The 20,982-nt window shown below is 39.2% G+C and overlaps 2 protein-coding genes and 1 pseudogene across 3 annotated transcripts in view; 1 reads left to right on the plus strand and 2 right to left on the minus strand.

The window, feature by feature from the left end:
- Window positions 1-8,018: 8,018 nt before the first annotated feature.
- On the minus strand, window positions 8,019-12,059 carry TMEM60 (transmembrane protein 60). 2 transcript variants are annotated; one of them, XM_087443324.1, is made up of 3 exons: window positions 11,849-12,059; window positions 10,410-10,533; window positions 8,019-8,713 (listed from the first exon to the last, which is right to left on the minus strand). In XM_087443324.1, exon 3 carries the CDS (start codon window positions 8,661-8,663, stop codon window positions 8,262-8,264), a length of 402 nt encoding a protein of 133 aa, XP_087299450.1. In that variant the 5' UTR covers window positions 8,664-8,713; window positions 10,410-10,533; window positions 11,849-12,059; the 3' UTR covers window positions 8,019-8,261. The 2 variants fall into 2 exon arrangements, with proteins under 2 accessions (XP_087299450.1, XP_087299402.1); XM_087443276.1 differs by lacking the exon at window positions 10,410-10,533 and having other exon boundaries at window positions 11,849-12,056.
- A 204-nt stretch (window positions 12,060-12,263) lies between these two features.
- Window positions 12,264-13,163, minus strand: LOC147918157 (uncharacterized; annotated as a pseudogene).
- Window positions 12,442-20,982, plus strand: part of PHTF2 (putative homeodomain transcription factor 2) — a 132,311-nt gene continuing 123,770 nt past the window's right edge. Inside the window, exon 1 of the mRNA XM_004439327.3 lies at window positions 12,442-12,581. The gene's annotated coding sequence lies outside the window, so the exon portion shown is untranslated. The remainder of the gene's footprint in view (window positions 12,582-20,982) is intronic.

Raw genomic sequence — 20,982 nt, forward strand, 5'->3', positions numbered from 1 at the left:
TGTTTTTACCTTTGTTTTGTAATTATTTTCTTACATTTATTTTATTTTCATCTCATCATGCTTTAAAAGTTCTTATTTCTCTGTCTTCAACAGAAACCATAAGATCTTGAAAGTGATTCCAATCTGAAAATCTTTTTTCTTCTTAAAAACTATCAAAAGTTGACTAGTGCGAACAGAAGAATACTGAAGATTACCTTAAACAAGGTTGCTGAACTAGTTACGTGTGGGTGCTGGGATGGCCTGGTAAATCACCTCCCTTCCCTCTAGACATGACTATTTCTATCCCAGGAGGGGAGGACAAAAGTGCCACTGTTTGCAAATTACTTTTAAGCTGGTAAAAAATGACATGATGGGTTTTAGGTCTTCAGAGTTGTAGAATAGCTCCTACTTAACCTTTCTCCCACCTGATGTAACTACTTTGATATGTAAACAAAGTTTTACTGGTTTTAGAATGCATTGTCTATTTCATGAAGGAGGTATGTTTGGTATGTTTGGCACTGATAGTACACTTCAGGTAAAATCACGAAGAGGACAGCTCAGGAGAGGTCTAAGTCCCTTTATCTCTGTCCTGGCTTTTCTGTTCAGTTCTTCCTATAACCCACTGCGTATTGCAGATGGAAGTGATTGCTTTTTAGAATGTCAAGCACAGAAGCCTAAAAGCAGAAATATCTTTCCTTTTTAAGTTTACAGACGCTGTATATCATCTCTCTACTGGGAGAGCAGGGAACAGGGCGTGGAGTGGGGGTTGGGTAACATCTTGCATTTCAGGTTATCTTCCCTTCCAGGACTTTAGACCCAAACAGGGAGTGTGAATGAGCAGAGAACAAAATGTGGACAAACAGAATTTGTTAACTAGAAATTAAAAGTAAAATTTACTAATTGTATGTTTTTATTACTATTATCTACCTTCCAAGAACTGCACTATCAAAATATGAGAACTTCTGGATCCTTCTACACATTTTGAAATTTAGAATTTATGCATCTATGTTTTTAAAATGTTAAATCTTTACACCTTCCTATAAAGTTCATTGCTGTTGTACTACTAAAGACTACTAAGTGTGCAGACTCAGAAGCAAGTCAGTATAGTTGCAAATATTTTGCATAATACAGTGTTTAAAATTTTATTTGGACAGTTAGATCTCCTCCACCCCAAGTTTTTTCTTTTCTTGAAATTTTGTTTTTGTTTTTAACCGAGCCAGATTTTTATGTGAAAAATCTCAAGTCTGTCTTCTTTTAAAAACACCCTTGAGTCTGGCTTTTGTTTATGCTCTTGTTCCATCTTTCTTCCTGACTAAGTTCTTGGAAATTCCATCTGCCTTCACTTCCTCATCTCACTATAATTTCATTTTAATCCTCAAATTTAATCACTGAGCTGAAGTGGTTCTCTCAAAGGTCACCTTTTGACTGCCAAATCCAGTGGCTACATTTCTTCGTACTTCTGTTTAACCCTTGCAGCGCTTAGCATTTACTCCTTAAAACTCTGTATGACCCATCTGTTTTTGTTTTGTTTTGTTTCGTTTGCTTTTCGTTTCTGTGGATGGCTTCTTTTGCCTATTCACTATTTAAGGCAGTCTCCGTGGTTCTTTTCTTGACGTCTCTACATTCTGTCCCTGAACTATCTTCATGACCCCATGACTTCACTTCAGTCAGCCTTGGTTTCTCACTTCATCTCTAATGATCCATGTAATCAAATCTAAATTTTTCTCTTCTCCCTTGCCCCCAAACATTAACTGTTCCTTTCCCTCCTATTTTGGTTATTGGCATCAGTCTCCAGTCATCTCATAGTAATGTGATTTCTCTATCTTCTCCTCTTTGTGTACAATGTATCATGAGATTTTCTTGAACTGATCCCAGAAATGTTTATAATTTTGTCTACTCCTCTTGTTATAGTAGATGTTCACAGTCATAGTAGGTGTTCATCTCACCTGGACTCTTAAATAGCCTAAAATGTTCTAAGCTGCCTGCAGTCCTCTGCCCCCATCCCCATTCTAATCCATTCTTTATGTTACCACCAGATTAACCTTTCTAAGACAGACATGATCGTTAGCTGCTTAGAAATATTCTGTGGCTCCTTTCCTAAAGAATAAAAGCCAAATGCTCAGAGCTGTCATGATATGGCCCTTCCTTTGCAGCCTCATCTACCACAATCTCTTCCATTTGATATGCCAAATTTTCAGCTTTACCAGATGGCAGTACTTGCCATTTTCTTTGTGTACTTTTAAAATTCTTTGCCTTTTCTGGGGAAATCTCTGCCTGGAACACAACATAGTGAAATCGTACTTCTCTTTTCAAAACTCCAGTTAAACATGATCTCTTCTGTGTATCTTTTACTGATCTCATCCCAGCTGTCCCCTCATCCCGCAGCTGGTGTAGAACCAATTCTTCCCTCTGCTGCTTCTGTCCCTTGGTTCACATCATTTAACATATGTATTAGTTAAGTACATGTTGAGGTCTAGCTAAACCATGAGCTAGAAGTTAGGAATTTTCTTTATCCCTTTGTATTCCCAACACCTAATATATAGTACACTTGGTGTTCAATAAATATTTGAAGGAACAAAAGTTGAACCTTTATTGGGGGTGGGAAAAACAAATTATGTTAAGTTTCTATAATTTAAAAAGTCCGTCTTTGACTTTAATTCATAATGTAATTCTAGAATTGCAACAGAAAGAAAAGTGGAGGAAATGAGATCAGCAGGCACTATCAAGAGACCAAGTTTCTATTTTGTACTTACTGCAGCCTATTGATAAAGTTTAAGAAGCTGCCTATTAGATGTTTAGGCCCATTGGGCAATGTGGAGAGAGTAAGTATTGTAAAGATAATTAAACCTATAAAACTTGCCCAACTTTTTTTCCTTCAACTAGAGATACACTGAAAATTATTACAGATTAAGGATAAATTTTAACTATACCTAAAATGATTAAAATGGCAAATATCACATAAGAAGGACTTTAATATCTCATAGTCTGAAGCAGAATTCAACTATTTCTCTTATTTGGCAAGATAAAGTCTGGTTATCAGAGAGGCATTCTGATTAAGCTTGTGTGGTTCTCCCTATTGATATTATAAAGAAACATTCAAAAATTGAAAATATTGAAGCAAGACGATAACATGCACTAGTTTTTTTTAGTCTAGATCCACTTTGTTGCAGGACTGAGACAAGGACATAAAGGCACATTTTCACACACATCCTTCTGTAGAGCCACTTCACTGGGTTGATATGCTGAGGGCACTTGTAGCGTACAGCTGTGGGTTATTAGGGGGATACACTTGTATAATGTTGAGAAATTACTTCACTTAGTCTGTGTCTCATCTGTAAAATGGGGAGGTAATACCTATTCTGTTAATCAGTGGTGAAAATTAAATGGCAGAACATGCCAAATGCTTACTTAGCACTTTGCTTGGCATATTGTAGACTACAAATGTGAGCTTCTGATCCTGGAATTAACAGTGAAAAGAATAGTTAGAAGAGCTGTGTGCTGGGTCACCCTAGTCATTTCACATCTTCCTCTCTAATTATTTCTTCTACGTATTCCTCTAATTTTGGGCAGAGGATAGGCATCTAGGATGAGGAAAAAGTTTCAAGGGGTCAAGGGGAGGTATGGTGGAGGGAGGTGGACATCAAAAACAAACCTCTTCCTAGTTCACTATGTTGCCCAAGGCTGGCAATTCAAAATCAGTCTTGTCACACTGCCTTTTCCTGATACAAGTGAATTACAAATTTGTGTCACGTATAGATAGTGGTAGTAAATTTGCTTTGTGCTATAAGATTATCAGGATGATTACAGTGTGTTTGGCTGACTTGAATAGAGGGCAAGCAAAATGAGAGTAAAACATTCAAGTGTAAGTGTAGATCCCTCTCATAAAAGCTTTTAACCCAGTGTTGTCTTTATCTAGCCTTTGATAACTGGTATCTTCCATTGATGCTTTCTATTTTTTTTTTCTTCAATAGGAAACTTGTTTGTAGAAATAGCATTTGGAGTTAAACCTCTCCATTTATCAAAGACCAGGGCCTAATTTCATTTCATTTATCTGGGCTTTAGTTTCTCCATCATTATGAGTTTGTTTTTTGTTTTTTCTTGGTTCTAACATTCTGTGTGATTCCTGTGTACCTTCACTATCTATCTATGTCATGAATTATAAGGACACTGATAATACTTTGAGGAAGAGTGATTGATGTTTACTGTGCACACAGGACCAGTCAAGATTAAAGGAAACTCCTTTAGTAGTAGTTTGTGGCCTGTTTCTTAATATAATGCTTAAAGGACTCTGAAAATTTTCCTCTCAATAAAGAGAAATAACTACACTTTTCATGATGATGCAGGTGCATGGTAAAATGCCTGCCCCTATATGAAAATGGTTATACGGTTTCCTCACCTTTTTTGGCCATCACTTCCATTCATTAGTCAACATTAGTTCCTTTACTTATTTGCTGCACTGTAAAAAGCAAAGTGGAAATCAGATGACCAAATTTATAAGGTTAATAAGTTTTAAAATTACAGTAAGCTTTAGCCCAAGGATGGGTCTCTACTTCTCGAAGCTTTGTGCAACTATTTTCCTTGGTGCTTGAAAACTCTCCATTGGTGGATTTGTGTTTATGTGTCATGTGGTGGATGGATAGTGCCTGATCCACCAGATCAGGCCTCCATGTTCATGAAGTGTTTCTGATTAAGTCATGGATCCTTTGAAAATCTATTTTCTAGCTTTCATATTTGCAAGTCTTATAAAAAAGTTATTTTGTTCACAAGTTGCTTTTATTCAGAATTTTTGATAAATCTTTTGCCCGGACCAGATTAAATTACTTCTTGTTCATGCTGACCTGGAAAATAATGGCTTCACTAAGAACCTTTCATGTTTAAGTTTCTTTCTTAAGACAGAGTGTGTTAGTTCTTTTTATAAACACCATTAGTAAACATCTCTGTATCATAAAGGAAGAATCCTATAACTAAAAACAAACCTAGGAAGGTATATTCCTGCAATACTAATTGTTTATGTATTATTCCATTGGTTTTGCTTTTTCCATCTGTGAGCTAATTTCTATCTTTTATGTTTTTCATTATTTAATGTTTTAAATGTATCCCAACTACTGTGATATTGTGACTTATAATAAGAAATACATATCTGGTCTTCGTCCTGTTCCTGGCACAGAAGTTTAACACCTTTGGAATTTCCTAAGTGATAAGTGTGATAAAGGTATCTTTTGAGCCTATGTTAATGAGGTGACTTTTGGAAAGCTCCTAGGTAACCTAAGGATAGGGGCTGGTTGCTAGAGGAGGCAACCATGTGATTAAAGGGTTGGAACTTTCAGCAACCCCCAAAGGAGAGGGGCTGGAGACTTCAGTTCCATCACCAATGCCAATGATTTAATTAATCATGCCTATGTAATCAAGCCTTTATAAAATCCCCAAAGGACACAGTTCCTAGAGCTTCCAGGTTGATGAACCAAGGAGATAGGGGAAGAGTGGTGGGCCCAGAGAGCATGGGACCTCTGCACCCTTTCCCCATGCCTTGTCCTATGCATCTCTTCCATCTGGCTATTTCTGAGTTAATATCCTTTTATAATAAACCGGTAATCCAGTAAGTAAAATGTTTCTCTGAGTTCTGTGAGCTGCTCTAGCAAATTAATCAAACGCAAGCAAGGAGGGGGTCGTGGGAACCTCCAATCTATAGCCAGTTGGTCAGAAGTACAGGTGATAATCTGGATTTTCGACTGGCGTTTTTAAGGGGGGCAGTCTTCTGGGACTGAACTTTTTTTTTTTTTAAAGATTTTATTTATTTATTTTTTCCCTCCAAAGCCCCAGTAGATAGTTGTATGTCATAGCTGCACATCCTTCTAGTTGCTGTATGTGGGACGCGGCCTCAGCATGGCCGGAGAAGCGGTGTGTCGGTGCGCGCCCGGGATCCGAACCCAGGTCACCAGCAGCGGAGCACATGCACTTAACCGCTAAGCCACGGGGCCGGCCCTGGGACTGAACTCTTAACCTGTGGGATCTGACACTATCTGCAGGTAATTAGTGTCAGAATTGAGTTAATTCCTTGGTGGTGTAAGGAAAAAATTCTGACACATCTGAATTCGTGTCAGAATTGGGGAGGCACACATTAACAACTTACTGTGCTGTTTCAAGTTGTTTATTTAGTTTGGCAGTATACAAAATTAAGTAAGAATTCTACTTTCTGGGAAGCTTTCAAATACTATTACAATTGATTGATCCTCACGTGTAAACAGGTTGGTTATCGTGTTGACTTTTACATATAATTCTTATCCAATTTCTCTCTCCTTTCCTTGGAGACCTGTCCCACCTTTCCTCTTAGCAATCTCATACAGAAATTCTGCTTTTGCTTATTTTATGGCCTCGCTCAGGGGTCAGCAAACTACTGCCCACGGGCCATATCTAGACCACTGCCTGTTTGTTGTATGCCCTGTAAGGCAAGAATGGTTTTTATAGTTTTAAATGGTTGAAACAAAAATCAAAATAATAATATTTTGTGATATGTGGAAATTATATGCAATTTAAATTTTATTGTCCATAAATAGTTTTATTGGAACATAGGCATGGTCTATGGCTGCTTTCTCGCCATAAGAGCTGAGCTGAGTAGTTGCAACATAAACCATATGGCCCACAAAGCTTAAAATATTTACTATATAGCCCTTTACCAAAAAATTTTGCTGATTTCTGGCCTACCTGATTGTTTGCATGTGGTGCTGTCCCTTCTATTCCTTTTCCCTATGAGATTATATTTAGATAATACTTGTATGCATACAGCTTTTCCTGAACTACAAAATCCTCCTGTCTTGTTTCTCATCTAATCTATCTATCTAATGATAGGTTCCAGAGATCAAATAGTCTCAATCGAATTAGGAATATCTGATCAAGTCTGGGGCATTATGTTCCCCATAATAACTATCCTTCGCAATCCTATTTTTAGATACCCAAAATACTAATATATACCAATTAATGAGAGAAAAACATTTGTCATTGACCAATTTTTATTTATTTAGCCTAGCTCTGTAGTTTCAAATAAGGAGTTAAAGCTGGATTAATCTTTGGTGTTGTGGCTGAAACTTTGTCATGTTATCTATCTTTACAAAGGAGAACTAGACCAAAATGCTATGTTCAAGCAATCCTCTCAAGTATTAGCAGCCAGGAATCACTTTCTTGTTCGTTAGAAATTTTTAAAATGAAAAAAATACTACTTTATATTCCTCCCAAAGCTGTTGGGGCTGTATAGGGCAAGAACAATCACTCTGCTTTAGGGTTATAAGACACTTAAGACGCTTTGGAATTCTTATAAGTACTGCCAATGTATGCTTCATTGGAATTGGTTAAGTACCTTGGTAGGGTGATCTATAATTTCTCAAGCCAGGACACTTCTAAGAGTGAAAGGGACATTAACTCCCTGAGACCCCAGGACAATAGGCATAAACTGGGCATGTACTGACCTAACCAGGATGTAGGGTTCCCCTCACTTTAGGAAGAGGCAAGCTTCTGCTCTGTTTCAATATGCCACTTCTAATTCATTTGTCCCAAACAGAAGACAGAAGTAACAATGAACTTAGCCTAGATAAAAATCTGTCAAACTCTCAGATTCCTTCTGAATATAAACATGAAATGGCCCCCCTAAATATTTCAGTAACTAGGTTTTTTCCTTCATAGTTTAGTACAAGCACAAATGACCATTTACTTTGGTCATAATGGGGCCATGATATATTAAACTTCTACCCAAATATGTAGATTAAAGGCTTTGTATTTACTTACTTTAAATATTGACCACAGGGACCAGCCTGGTGGCATAGTGGTTAAGTTCACGCACTCCGCTTCAGTGGCCCGGGGTTCATGGGTTTGGATCCCGGGTGCAGACCTACACACAACTCATCAAGCCATGATGTGGCGGTGTCCCATATACAACAGAGAGGAAGACTGGCACAGAGGTTAGCTCAGGGCCAATCTTCCTCACCAAAAAAAAAAAAAAAATGTGACCACATACTTATAACAGAGTATTCAAGAGTCAAGTAGAAAAATAAGGTCCAAAACAAACTTTATTTATATAGGGATAATAAAGATATTAATAACTCAAATATTGAATAATTAAGCTTTGGGTTGACTAGAAGTCCATGATTCACCAAGAATGTTTTATGGCAGCTGTATAAAACTACATTTGGTATTTTTCTTAGTTCTCTGGTATTCTTCAAGCTTGCAAAGATTCATAACACTTTAATGATAGCTTGTTGAACAGCAATAAAAAGAGATGATGTCCTTAGAAGTCAGTCTCTGACAAAAAAGACATTATATCCAAGCTCTATCAAAGCCCCAGCCAGTAAGGCCCATAAAGGAATGAAGACATAAGAAAGATTCATGGTAGTAAACTGTTCCAGTTTAGCACAGAGTGCAAGGCAAAAGGCTAATTTAAGTAACATTGCAATGAGGTACCAGGCTTTTTTTTTAATATTGTGTGATCCATGTCGAGGGTCAAAGCCAGACTTACATCGCCCAGCCATTTTCACAATCAGCATGACAAGAAGTATAGTGTCAAATATCCAGACTGGAATAAATATGAGGAACCAGTTCCAAGGTGCCTTCTCATCCAGTTTCAACACCAACATGATCAGGAAGAGTAATGTGAAAAGCCAGGTGAGTAGTACTCTCTGAGCCAAGGACATTCTCATTTAAACAGTTTAAAGAGGCTGTTGCAGAGTCGAAAAAGGGGAAATATACCCTAAGAGAAGGAAAAAAAAATCAAGATTGTTTTGATACCAGGAAAAAAAAACAACACTTCCATTCCTGGTGAACAACACTGGGTCTTTCCCACTCACAGATTTCCTAATTTTGAAAATATTCTACCATTCTTTCAAAACCTGTAAAATTTGTAGCCATCTTTGACAACATTATATCCATCATTCCTTATAGCCCATGACAAAATACCATAAAGTTTTTAGTATATCCACTGGGTGTAAGCTCTATTTAAAATGTCTCAAGAACAGGGTTCCTTTTCATTGCTATGACTCAAGTCAGGCACTCATGACTTTATTCCTGCACCTCAGAGATGTTCTTAAGCTCTTTTTTGTACATTTGCACATCTATAAATTTTCATTCAATTTCAAGGAGTACTAAGAAAAAGCATTCAAAATCGAAGTGGTGAAAAAGGAGGAGGTGGTATCAAGCCAAGAGAGGAGAGTTTTAATAAAGAGGTAATGGTTAGTAAAAATTAAGACATTAAGTAGAATTAAGTTTGTAAAGAGATCACTGGGCTAAATAATACAGAACACATTGATAAGAATGGATTTTCATATAGTTTATGGATCTTATATTTTTAAATTATATTTTCTCATTAAAATTCTTATAAATACATATTTTCTTAGTCTAAAATTTTTTTCTTTTTAATAATACTCATTTTTTTTTCGGTGAGTGATATAGATCATGATTTTTTACTGCTTGTTATCCAATAATCAAGACTACTTAATAAACTTCTGATGTTTTGTGATTATTAGATGCTAAATTAGTCAATAATTGGGCTATTTCTTATATCCCTATTCTGTCTTACTGATCTATATTTCTCTTTTACATTAGTACTCTATGACTGTTACTGGATATGTGCTAGGATATGTTCTAATATCTGGAAGGCCTAGTACCTACTCACTGTTTTCTTTTCCATAATATTTTCTACTATTTTGCCCTTTCATTTTTTTCAATGCTAAAATCACTAATTCTTAAAAACTTGGAATTTTGATTTGGAATGCATTAACCTATAATACTTAGGTATAAGCATTTATTTAATCTTCACAAATAGGTTTACAGTATGTTCTATACTTATTCAAGTTTTTTATATCAATCTTGTGACCATCTGAAAAAGGGTAAGTAGAATGGGAAATCAGAAGCCAGAGTGCATGCAGTTGGATGAGGACTTAACAGAAGATAATGAAATGCAAACAGTTGATGACATTTTATTCCCCTGAAACATCTGGAGAAGAGAAGATGAAAGATAAGATATATAATGAGATTGATAAAGGGTCAAGAAGAAATTTTCAGTAAAGGAGGAATCTAAGTATGATTATAAACTGAGGGAAATAAGCCACTGGAGAGTGACAGATTGAAGATGAGAGAAGATACTTGATGGAAAGAGGAAAAGATCAGAAGGTGATGGGGATGGTAACAAAAGCATGGGTGGTAGGAGCAAAAATGAAGGAAGATAAGAAATAATGGTGCAGAAACTGGCTAGATGAATCAAATGCCCTAGACTAGCATGTTTAATTAATTATTTTTTAGAACTAACTTTGATGTCTCTGCTACATCTCTACTACTGTACACAGTGGGTGGCTGTCATGGTGCAAAAATATATCTCTTTTATTTCAATAGTGATATATGAGTCTCCTAACTCCCGTCTTTCCCCTTATACCCATCTGCTTGCACTCAACTTGTTTGCTTAGCTGGCAGATGCTTCACGCTGCAGTATGAAAAGCAAAGGCTTTTGCTCCCAGGACGGCATTTTCTGTGCTGGTCTCCTTTCATGGCCAGAGGCTGCCATTGCAGGATGTGGGACTGAGTTTGGGAGAAGAGGTGGAGGGATGTGTGCTGATTAATAACTGCAGATGGATTTCATCCTATAAATTAAGTTCCTATAAATTATAAATTTCATCCTATAAATTAAGCTCAATCCCGATCTCCAATCTATCTGGTCATTTTTGTGAACCTTTAAAAAGTTTACGATAAAAAACTTGCTTATATATATCTTTTCCACCAGCCATTGGATGTCAAGCTTCATTTTTTCTCATAGAAGACTGAGTAGGAACTGCTCATAGGAAGGGTAGCTGCACTCAACACAGGTACTTGAGGACTGGAGGTGGAAAGGATGCAAAGAACACAGTCTTGTGGTTACAAGTTTTATAATGTGGGATGCAACAATGTTCTGTATACACTTGTACCAAAATGCGCTCAACCAGGAAGCACTCTGCTGGTATTTAAATGACGCTTGAAGGATTGTGGAACCCGGGCTACAGTGATGACATATGACTCCAATTTTATTAATTTATTAATAAACCTTGATTAATTGAAGCAATCGTATTTGTTTCCTCCTACCATTCTTCTTGCTCCTCAAGGGAGGGGGTTGCATACTCCAAAACAAAAATCTGCTTAACTAAAATACGTCCCACTTGAGGTGGTTATTTCTGGTATCTGGATGACAGTTATTAGTTCATATGCTTCCTGATCCATTGTTAAAACCTCCTGCGTTGCCCCGACATGGAAATCTAAAGGACCCTGCCCCCAGCTCCAGCGTCTCGGTATCGGTTGTGTGTGGACTCATTAATCTGTCCCTGGTACTCCCCACATCGCCCCCATTTCCCTCTTCTCACTACCACCAGTAACTGTGCGTGAACTCACCTCATCCCACAGACAGTTCTGCTTAATGAGCCCAAAACACTGAATTCCCCTAAATAACGAGTCACTTTCAAAAGGCCCTGCTGCAACAGCCTTGGCCAACTTAGGCAGCCTTCAAAGGAACAGCGTTCTGCTGACAACCTCTCTGATTTTCGGGCCTACTTGTCCCTAGAACTTCAAGACGTTCCTAAGCTATCCTCGCCCTTCGTCCTCCAACGCCGACGGTCCGCCCGCGGCGCCCTATCTGGACTCCCCTCATTCTGCGCCGTGGGCCCAGGACATTGTGGAGTCGAACGTGGTTCCGGCACGATAAGATTCACAATGCACACAGAAGCCTGGTGCCAAGAGGTGTATGTACGTTTGGGGCCGGAGTGTAGGGTGGGGACGGCGGCCCGGCCCACCGCGGCACCGGGGGACCAGCGCGGGCACGGGGACAGGTGCACTCGAGGGCTGCCGGCCCGTCGGACCCTGCACTCACCTGGCAGCGCCACCGGCCGGGGAGCGCAGAGGGGCGCGAAGATCAGGACATTCGCCAGTTTGGATCCTTGGCCTCTTCCACACTTTTTCCCCCATTAAATCCAGAACCCGTCACATGATAATCAAGTACAGGATCTCAGTTCCGCCTCTCCAAACGGCCGTGGCAGAGGCTCCCCCAGTTCTCCTAAGGGCCGCGCCCACATCCGGGGCAGGTTCTCCCCGCCCCCGGGCCTGCTCTATAGGTGGAGATGACGCCAATCTGAGCTCACAGGCCCCTTTCCCTGCGGTAATTGGGCCATTTGGTCGCCAGTGCAAACCAACCGACCTTTTCTTACGTTTGGGTTTGTCAAAAGGCGGGAATAAAACAAGCCACTCGGCCCGCCTCTCTACTGCTACAGGCTAGGCGGAAAGTCAGTCTAAGCACAGCCTGGAGCGTCCGTGGCCCTATTGGGTCCCCAGGTGCCAATCACACCGGCCGGCGCTCGGCTCCGCCCCCGCAGGGTGCCCCGCCCCCTCGCGCGCCCCGCCCCGCCCGCCCCGCTGCGCGCGGAGACTGCGGGCTCCGGCGCAAACTCCCGCGGGAGAGGGGGTGGGGCGTGGGCCCCGGAGGCAGCGCTCGGTCGGCAGCCTGGTTCTGGCTGCTCGGGCTCCCTCGGCGGCGGCGGCGGTGCTCGCCTCCGTGTCTCCCGCGCGCACTCCGGCCGCCTCCTAGCGGCGTGGCGCCCGCTCCTGCGGTAAGAGCCGGCATCCCCGCGCGCTCGGGCGGGCTCTGTGGAGGTCGCTGGGTTCTGACAGAATCTTGAGGATGCAGCAGGACGAGGGAGGAGAGGCGGGCGGGATGGAGGTGGGGGCTCCGGGGCAGGCGCCTTGCCCTCCGCCGCCGGTGACTTCCCCGGCACCTGCGCGCGGAGGTCAGCCGCGGCCCCCTCCCATCGTTCGGCCGCAGGCATAGGCTCAGCCCCCCAGCTCCGAGCCCGCTCTGTCCCCGAGCCTGGATGGTGACGGGCCGGAGCCCTGTGCCGCCGCCCGCCCCTGCGCCCCTCCCGCGGTCCCTCTCTTCGCTTCCTTCCCCTGGCGCCGTGCTGGGGGCGCGTCGGTCCTGGAGGGCGTGCGGGGGCACCGGGGGGTCCGCGGGAGAGGTCGGGTAGCGGCCCCGCGCGCTCTCGAAGGGGCTGCAGGGGGGTCGCTGCCCCGCTCTCGCTGAGCGGCAACAGTTGAGTTTTCCGATTCCAGCGCTGCCTGCGGGCGGTGCTGAGACCCTCGCGCGGGCCTCGACACCCGGGTAGTTCCCGTCTGCAGACAATACCGCGGTCCATCGGCGGGCTCACCTTCTCTTGTTTTTATCCGCCTGAGGTTGACAGCCAGCGTCCTGGTATTGTTCCTTCGACTCGTGGCTTTCTAACTCAACACCTCCTTGTATAACTTTGGGGCTCATACTGTCACTGATCTATCACCCTTTTTATTTTTAGCCTGGGGGGAAAAAAAAAAAGGAACTGCTTTATATCAACATATACTGACTAGGGAAGTAGAGAAACTGGAACAATTTATTAATCTCAGTATGTACATACCAAGTAGTTTTTAAATTCGTGGTGAATTTATTAAATATTTTGTAATTTACACTTGCTGTCGTTCTTAATGTTATATCCTGCTTAGTTGGAGATTATTTTATTTGTGGTACTTTGATTTTATAGTTTTTAGTTAGCTTTAGCCAACTAGACATTTTCAGATTTTTCTTTTTTTTTTTCCTCCGCGACTTTGGCTGTAGCCAAAGTCTGAGAATTTGGAAATTATGCACTTTAGCCTAAAGAGGCATAAAATAGCATAACAATTTGAAATCCTAACTTTTTGGAGTAAGGGTTGCTAAGTTTAAGAGAAGGAAATGGGTATCCCCTGTCAGTTGTAGTGGCTCAGCCTCCAGGTTCCCAAGGAAAGGAATCTAGAGGTCTGGGGAGAATGAGCCAGGCCTGAGACCAAACAAAAGGTGGTTCCAGGAATATTTCTTGCTGGGAAAATAGCCTGCCTCTCACACAGGTTAGTTGTCTGTGTGCATCAGTTAGTGTTGTTAGCAGGGTAGGGAGTGTCTGTGTTCTCATTTTCACCACTTTCTGGTAGGGTGTGAAAATGTGGTAAGCAAATCAAGTATAGCATATAGTTGAGGCACTCTTGCATAGTCAAGCCTCCAAGAGTAAACTTTTTTGAGTCCCAACCGACACTGGACAATTGGCCCTAAAAATCAAGTAGGTGGCCTGAGCAATTTTTAAACCATGAACCTTTTTGGCTAGTTCATTTAATACAAAATTGCAAGGAATTTGTCATGAAAAGGGCTTTACTAGACTGAGCCAAAGAAAATTTAGGGTGGCATGTAGAAAAAATGAGAATCAAAAGATAGTTGGATTGCTTATGTATTATCTCATTTAATCCTTATAATCCTATGAGGTAGGTACTGTGGTTCCTGTCCACCCTGTTTTATAGATGAGTTAACCAACACTTCAGTTAACTCATTTGTTCAAGATTTCTCAGCTAATAAGTTGGTGGAGGTGGGATTCACATCCAAGCAATCTGATTACAAAGCCTGTATTCCAAGCCATTATACTTGAACACCACAGTAAAAGTGGCTTCTTAGAGACCTGGTAGAAGGAGACTAATCAGTGGAAAATAATGCTGTGAAACCGTGAACTGAGTAAGATTATTGTACATATTCAGTAACACTTTGAGATCATTGTGTAATAGGCACTGTTGAGTGCTGCTGGGGATGTAAGGCTAGAGTCGCCTTCCCTGTCTTTGAGGAACATTCCTTTCATGGGAGAGAGATATTTGAACAAATGATAATACAGTACAATATATACTATAAGAGAGTGCTGTAGAGTCTATGGTTTCATGGAAAGAGAATTCAAGTTTAGGCACCAGCGTTTGAATTCCTCTTCAGCTTTGTGACCTTCAACATGATACCAAACCTTTTCCAGCTTCAGTTCCCCCGTCTAAGCGGAGAGGATAATACTTCAAAGGGAGTATTAAGCATTAAACAAAATGTGTAAAGTACTCACCCATTGGTAACCCCTGAATAAAAAGGAAGGAGTGAATAATTTTAAGGGACAGAGTAGAGAAGTGGTTGGAGGTTTAGCAGGGAGTTGTCACTGGAGCATTAAAGGGTGAGTGGTAGTTTTTATTGGTAGGGAAAGAAGGCGTTCTACACAGAGAGAACAGGAGGCAGGGTCTCAGAACAGGTATATGGATTGTTGAGGGAATGGGAAGTAACTGTGGCTTTGTATAAAAAGTATTTGTGGAAATAAGACAGAGAAAGACAAATACCGTATGATTTTACTCATATGTGGAAGATAAACAAACATGCACACACATAGATAAGAACAGATTGGTGGGTACCATAGGGGAAGGGGGTGGGGAGAGGGCGAAAAGGGTAAAGGGGCACATGTGTATGGTGATGGATGGCAACTAGACTTTTGGTGGTGAAAAAGGTGCAGTCTATACAGAAGTTGAAATATAATGATGTACACCTGAAATTTATATAATGTTATGAACCAAAGTGACCTCAATAAAATAATTTAAAAAAAAGTTATTGTGAAGTTCAAATTTAAATGGTAATTGTATATAAATGTGGCTGGGCAAAGTGAGTACTGCCCTATTTTGGTGGTTGGAAATTATATACTTAGTACTAAAATTATAGGAAAACCTCAACACTTTGTGCATTGATACATTTTTATTTAATATTTACCTTTTAATACTTATTTTCCCCAGTGTCAATTAAAACTTCATTTTGAAACGTGTCTGCCTAAGCAACTATTTCATTGCCATATTTCATTCTAAGCCGTAAGGAAGACTGACACCACTAGAGGCATCTGCACTTAATTTGTGGAATGTATTTTGGGATTAATTAAAAAAGAAGAAGAATCTTAGAGTGACTATTGCTTTCCCTTAACCACTTTACCTAGTCTGTAGCCACAGAGTCAGTATTGCAAACTACCCTTTGCGTGTTTGTTGACTGTCTTTTCTGAACCCAAACCTGAGGTGTGACAGTCGGACATAGTGTTTTAAGTTGGAACTGTCCTTGAAAATGCAAGAAAAAGTCCCACACTTATATCCTCCCCTCAGGTTAGCACAGAACCATAAATACTCACATTGGGTTTATAAATGTGGGTCAGTTGATGTCCAGAATCATATGACTAAGTTGAAAATATTAAATGACATTTAGGAAAGCTGCATTTTTAGTCCAACTTGTTAGCCTCATATAAATTGCTAAAATGACACAAAATATAGAGGTGAGTTTTCAGATGAGAAAAACTGACTGCTTGCTAGAACAGGTAGTTTTAGAGCACCAGGAAAGAAAATATGCTGGACTTGATTCTGGGTAGTGAACAGGAACTGGGGCAGGAAATGGCTGTGGCTGAACCACTACCTGATAATAATCATAACATGATTAAATTTGACATTTAATGAGAGGAAGTAAAGGGAAGAAAAGTGCACTGTACGCAGCTTTCCAGTTTCAGAAATGGTAGGGGAAGAAGGCTGTTAAAAGTGTATCTACAGAAATTTTGAAGACATGTAGTAGGCACTCTTACTTGTCGCATGAATAAAAGCACCTTAGTAAAACATTGAGTAAAAGGTCTGTTATCGATAGCAAAAAACTTAGGAAAGTCATGTGGCACGAGTGTTGGTGCTCTATAGACCTAGGTTCTGAATTCTGTAGTTCACCAGTGTGACTTTAGGCTCATTATGTAATCTTTTTGAGGTTCGATTTTATTTAATCATAAAATGAAGATATCTACTTTGCAAGATTTTGAAAATTAGATGAGCGAATATATGTAAAGCACTTGACACATTGCCTGGCTTATAAGACTTGCTCAAAAAACAGTTGCTGCAATTATTAGACTAAATTGAACAGGTGCATTTAAAAAAAAAAATAATGCTCAAATAGCGTAAGAAAGCAGAAGATGGCAAACAAATAAAACCTTAAAAGGAAGCAATAGGGTGTTGTATAGGTAACAGGCACAGTTGACTAAAGAATCAAATCATTGCAACCACATACAAAAGAAGGGAAAAGAGAGAGCTTCACGTTCTCAAATTTTTTTCTGAGGAGGGTAGGTCAGAGTAATTAAACCAGATAGAGTAAATAAATAGGGTTTTACTATTCTAAATGACAGTAAAGAGATCACTGAAATTGGGTCTCTTGTACTGTGATTTAAGTGTATAGGGAAAGGGACTGATTTTCTCAAATCTCTTAATCACCTTATCCCTGAATTTTTTTTTTTGTGAGGAAGATCGGCCCTGAGCTAACATCTGCCAATCCTCCTCTTTTTGCTGAGGGAGACTGGCCCTTGGCTAACATCCATTCCCATCTTCCTCCACTTTACGTGGGACCCCGCTACAGCATGACCTGACAAGCAGTGCCTCAGTGCGTGCCCGGGATCCGAACTGGCAAACCCAAGGCCGCCACAGCGGAGCCCATGCACTTAACTGCTTGCATCACCAGGCCGGCCCCCCTAAAATGTTTTTTAACAGTGAAAAGCTATTAATTAGACAGTTCTAGAGAAGGCTTTAATTGCAAGTAATCCTGGGAGATAGAGCAGTTTAATTTAACTACACAAATTTCCTAAGTGTTGATTCCATGTATCCCATTTCCTGCTATATATCTTTTGGGCATTTAATGTCTAAATGTACCATATGTTGAAAAATAAGCATCTTCTTGTTCCCAAACCTGTTTCTTCTCTTGTATTCCCTGTCCTAATGAGTGGTTCTTCTAGTGTTCAAGTCAAGAATCATGGTGCATCCTTACTCTTTTACTTCCCATACCTTTTATGTCCAGTCAATTACTATATCTGGTCATTCTCTCTACTGGTTATCTATCTTTTAATCATGCCCTGTCCCAACACCCACCCCTGATTAAAAAAAAAAATTCTGTGCCACTGACTTATTTCAGACCCTCATCATTTCTTTCCTAGACTGTTGTCATTCATCTCCTTACTTTTAGTTTAGCCTCATACTAATCAATTCTCCACACAGCTTCTTTTCAGAATGATTTTGCTGAAACACTAACATAATCATATCAAAATTTTATCCTTAGTGCCTGCACGTGATAGTTGATAAATATTTGATCGCTCCGTATATCTTAAACTTAAGACAATACTAAATAACTTGCCTATCTGTGCCTGGAGTTTTCTTTGTGGGAAAGATTTAAACTACAAATTAAATGTTTTTAATAGACAAAGGGCTATTTAGTTCATTTCTTTTTGAATGAGCGTCAGTAGTTTGTATATTTTAAGGAATTTGTCCATTTAATCTAAATTGTTAAATTCATTGGCATAAAATTGTTCACCATATTCCCTTACTATTTTTTTAATGTCTATAAGATCTATAGTGATGTCTCCTCTTGTTCCTGTTAACTTATGTATTTTCTTATTTTTTCCTGTTCAACCTGGCTAGAGGTTTGTCTGTTTCATTGATATTCTCAAAGAACCAGCTTTTGGTTTTCTTTATTGATTTTCTGTTCTGAATTTTGTTGATTTCTATTCTTTATTATTTCCTTTCTGCTGTTTACTTTGCATTTTACTTGCTAGAATCTTAAAATGGAAACATCAATTTATTGCTTCTAATATAAATGTTTAATGCTATAAAATTCCCCTCTAAATAGTGCTTTGGCTGCATCCCACAAATTTTGATATGTTCTGTTTTCATTTTTATTCAGTTCAGAAATCCTTGATGGTTTTCTTTGTGATTTCTTCTTTGACCCCATTGGTTATTTAGAAGTATGTACGAGTTTCCAAATATTTGAAGATTTTTTAGATACTGATTTCTGATTTAATTTCCCTGTGGTCAAACAGCATACATTGTATGACTGCAGTCAGTTTAAATTTATTGAGACTTGTTTTATGGCCCAGAATATGGTCTGTCTTGGTAAAAGATTCATATGCCCTTGAAAAGAATGTTGGGTGGAGTGTTCTAAAAATGTCAGTCATATCAAGTTGATTGATAGAATTGTTCAAGTCTTCTTTATCCTTACTGATTTTCTGTCTGCTTGTGCTATCAATTTTTGAGAAGGGTGTTGAAATCTCTGACTATCGTTGTAGACTTGCCAATTTCTCCTTGCAGTTCTATCAGTTTGGCTTCATATATTTTGAAGTTCTGTACTAGATGCATGCATATTTAGGATTGTTATGATCTCTTGATGAATTGGATCCCTTTGTTATTGTGAAATGGCCCTCTTTATCTCTGGGAATATGCTTTGCTCTGAAATCTACTTTATCAGTATTGCCACTCCAGCTTTCTTTTGAGTACTATTAGCATGGTACATCTTTTTCCATCCTTTTTCTTTTTACCTATTTGTGTGTTTACAGTGGATTTCTGGTAGATAGCATATAGTTGGGTCTTTCTTTTTTTTTATCCAGTCTTCTAATCTCTGCCTTTTAATTTAGACCATTTATGTTTAATGTGATTATTGATATTGTTAGATTTAAATCTACCATCTTGCTATTTGTTTTTTATTTGTCCCCTCTGTTCTTTGTTCCTTTTTGCTCTTTGCTTTCTTTTGTATTATTTGAGTATTTTTATGACTCTGTTTTATCTCCTTTATTGGCTTATTTATTATCTATAGCTCTCTCTCTCTCTCTTTTTTTTTTTTTTTGGTTCCTTTGTAGTGGCTATGTACATCTTAACTTATCACAGCCTACTTTTGAGTAAAGCACTACTTCACATATCAGTAAGAACCTTGTAACAGTATACTTCCATTTCTCCCTCTCAGCCTTTGTGCTGTTGTCATATATTTTAGTTCTACCTATGTTATAAATCCCACAATATAGTTTTAGTTTTTTAGCTTTAAATGGTCAATTCTCTCTTTTTTTTTTTTTGCGACATTCTTTTTTGCTTATTGAGGTAACATTGGTTTATAACCTTATATCAGTTTCAGGTGTACATCATTATATTTCAATTTCTGTGTAGACTACATTTGCTCACCACCCAAAAACTAATTACCATCCATCACTGTACACATGTGCCCTGTTACCCCTTGGTCAGTGGTCAATGATCAAAACTATTTTCAAATCTCTTTTAAAAGGATTTGAAAATAGTTTTTAAAAATAAGGCTCTTAAATTTACCTACATGTTTACCATTTTCAAGGCTCTTCATTCCTTTGGAATTCCTTTTCCATCTGGTATCATTTTCCTTCTGCCTGAAGGACTTCCTTTAGCATTTATTGTAGTGCTGAACTACTGCTGATGAATTCTTTCAGCTTTTGTATATCTGAAAAGATCGTTTTTTGTTGTTATTTTTGAAATATATTTTTGCTGGGTATTGAATTCTAGATTGACAGTTTTTTTCTTTCAGGACTTTAATGATGTTGCTCCACTATCTTCTCATTTGCATTTTCCCAACATGAAATCTACTATTATTGTTATTTTTTATACTCAAAGAGTCTTTTTTCTCTGGCTACTTTTAAGATAATCTCTTTACTACTGGTTTTAAGCACTTTTATTATTTTATTGTTATGTACTTGGGTATAGTTTTATGTTTCTTAAGCTTGGAGTTTGTTGAGCTTCTTGGGTTTGTGGATTTATCATTTTCATCAAATTTAGAAAAATTTTGGCCATTATTTGTTCAAATCGTTTTTCTGTCTTCCTTTACTCTCCTCCCATTCTGGTACTCCAGATACACATATATTAAGCCACTTGATATTATCCCACAGCTAACTGATGCTAATGCTCTGTTCTTTTTTTTTCCCCTGTCTTTTTCCCCTTCCTTGTCTCAATTTGAATAATGTCTATTGCTATGTCCTCAGATTACTCACTTTTTCTTCTACCAGTTTCTGATCTGCTGTTTATCTCATCCAGTGTATTTTTCTTATTAGACACTGTATTTTTCATCACTAGAAGTTCAATTTGAATCTTGTTTATATCATACATGTGTCTCCTTTGTATGCTCATGCTTTCTTCTACTTTCTTGTTTATTGCAGTAACATTGGTTTATAACATTGTAAAAATTTCAGGTGTACATCATTGTACTTCTATTTCTGCATGGACTACATCATGTTCACCACCAAAATACTAATTACAACCCATCACCACACACATGTACCGAATTATCCCTTTCACCCTCCACCCTCCCCCCTTCCCCTCTGGTAACCACCAATC

Source organism: Ceratotherium simum, chromosome 1, assembly GCF_057802395.1.
Source record: "Ceratotherium simum simum isolate JZ-2026a chromosome 1, ASM5780239v1, whole genome shotgun sequence".
Taxonomy (NCBI): domain Eukaryota; kingdom Metazoa; phylum Chordata; class Mammalia; order Perissodactyla; family Rhinocerotidae; genus Ceratotherium; species Ceratotherium simum.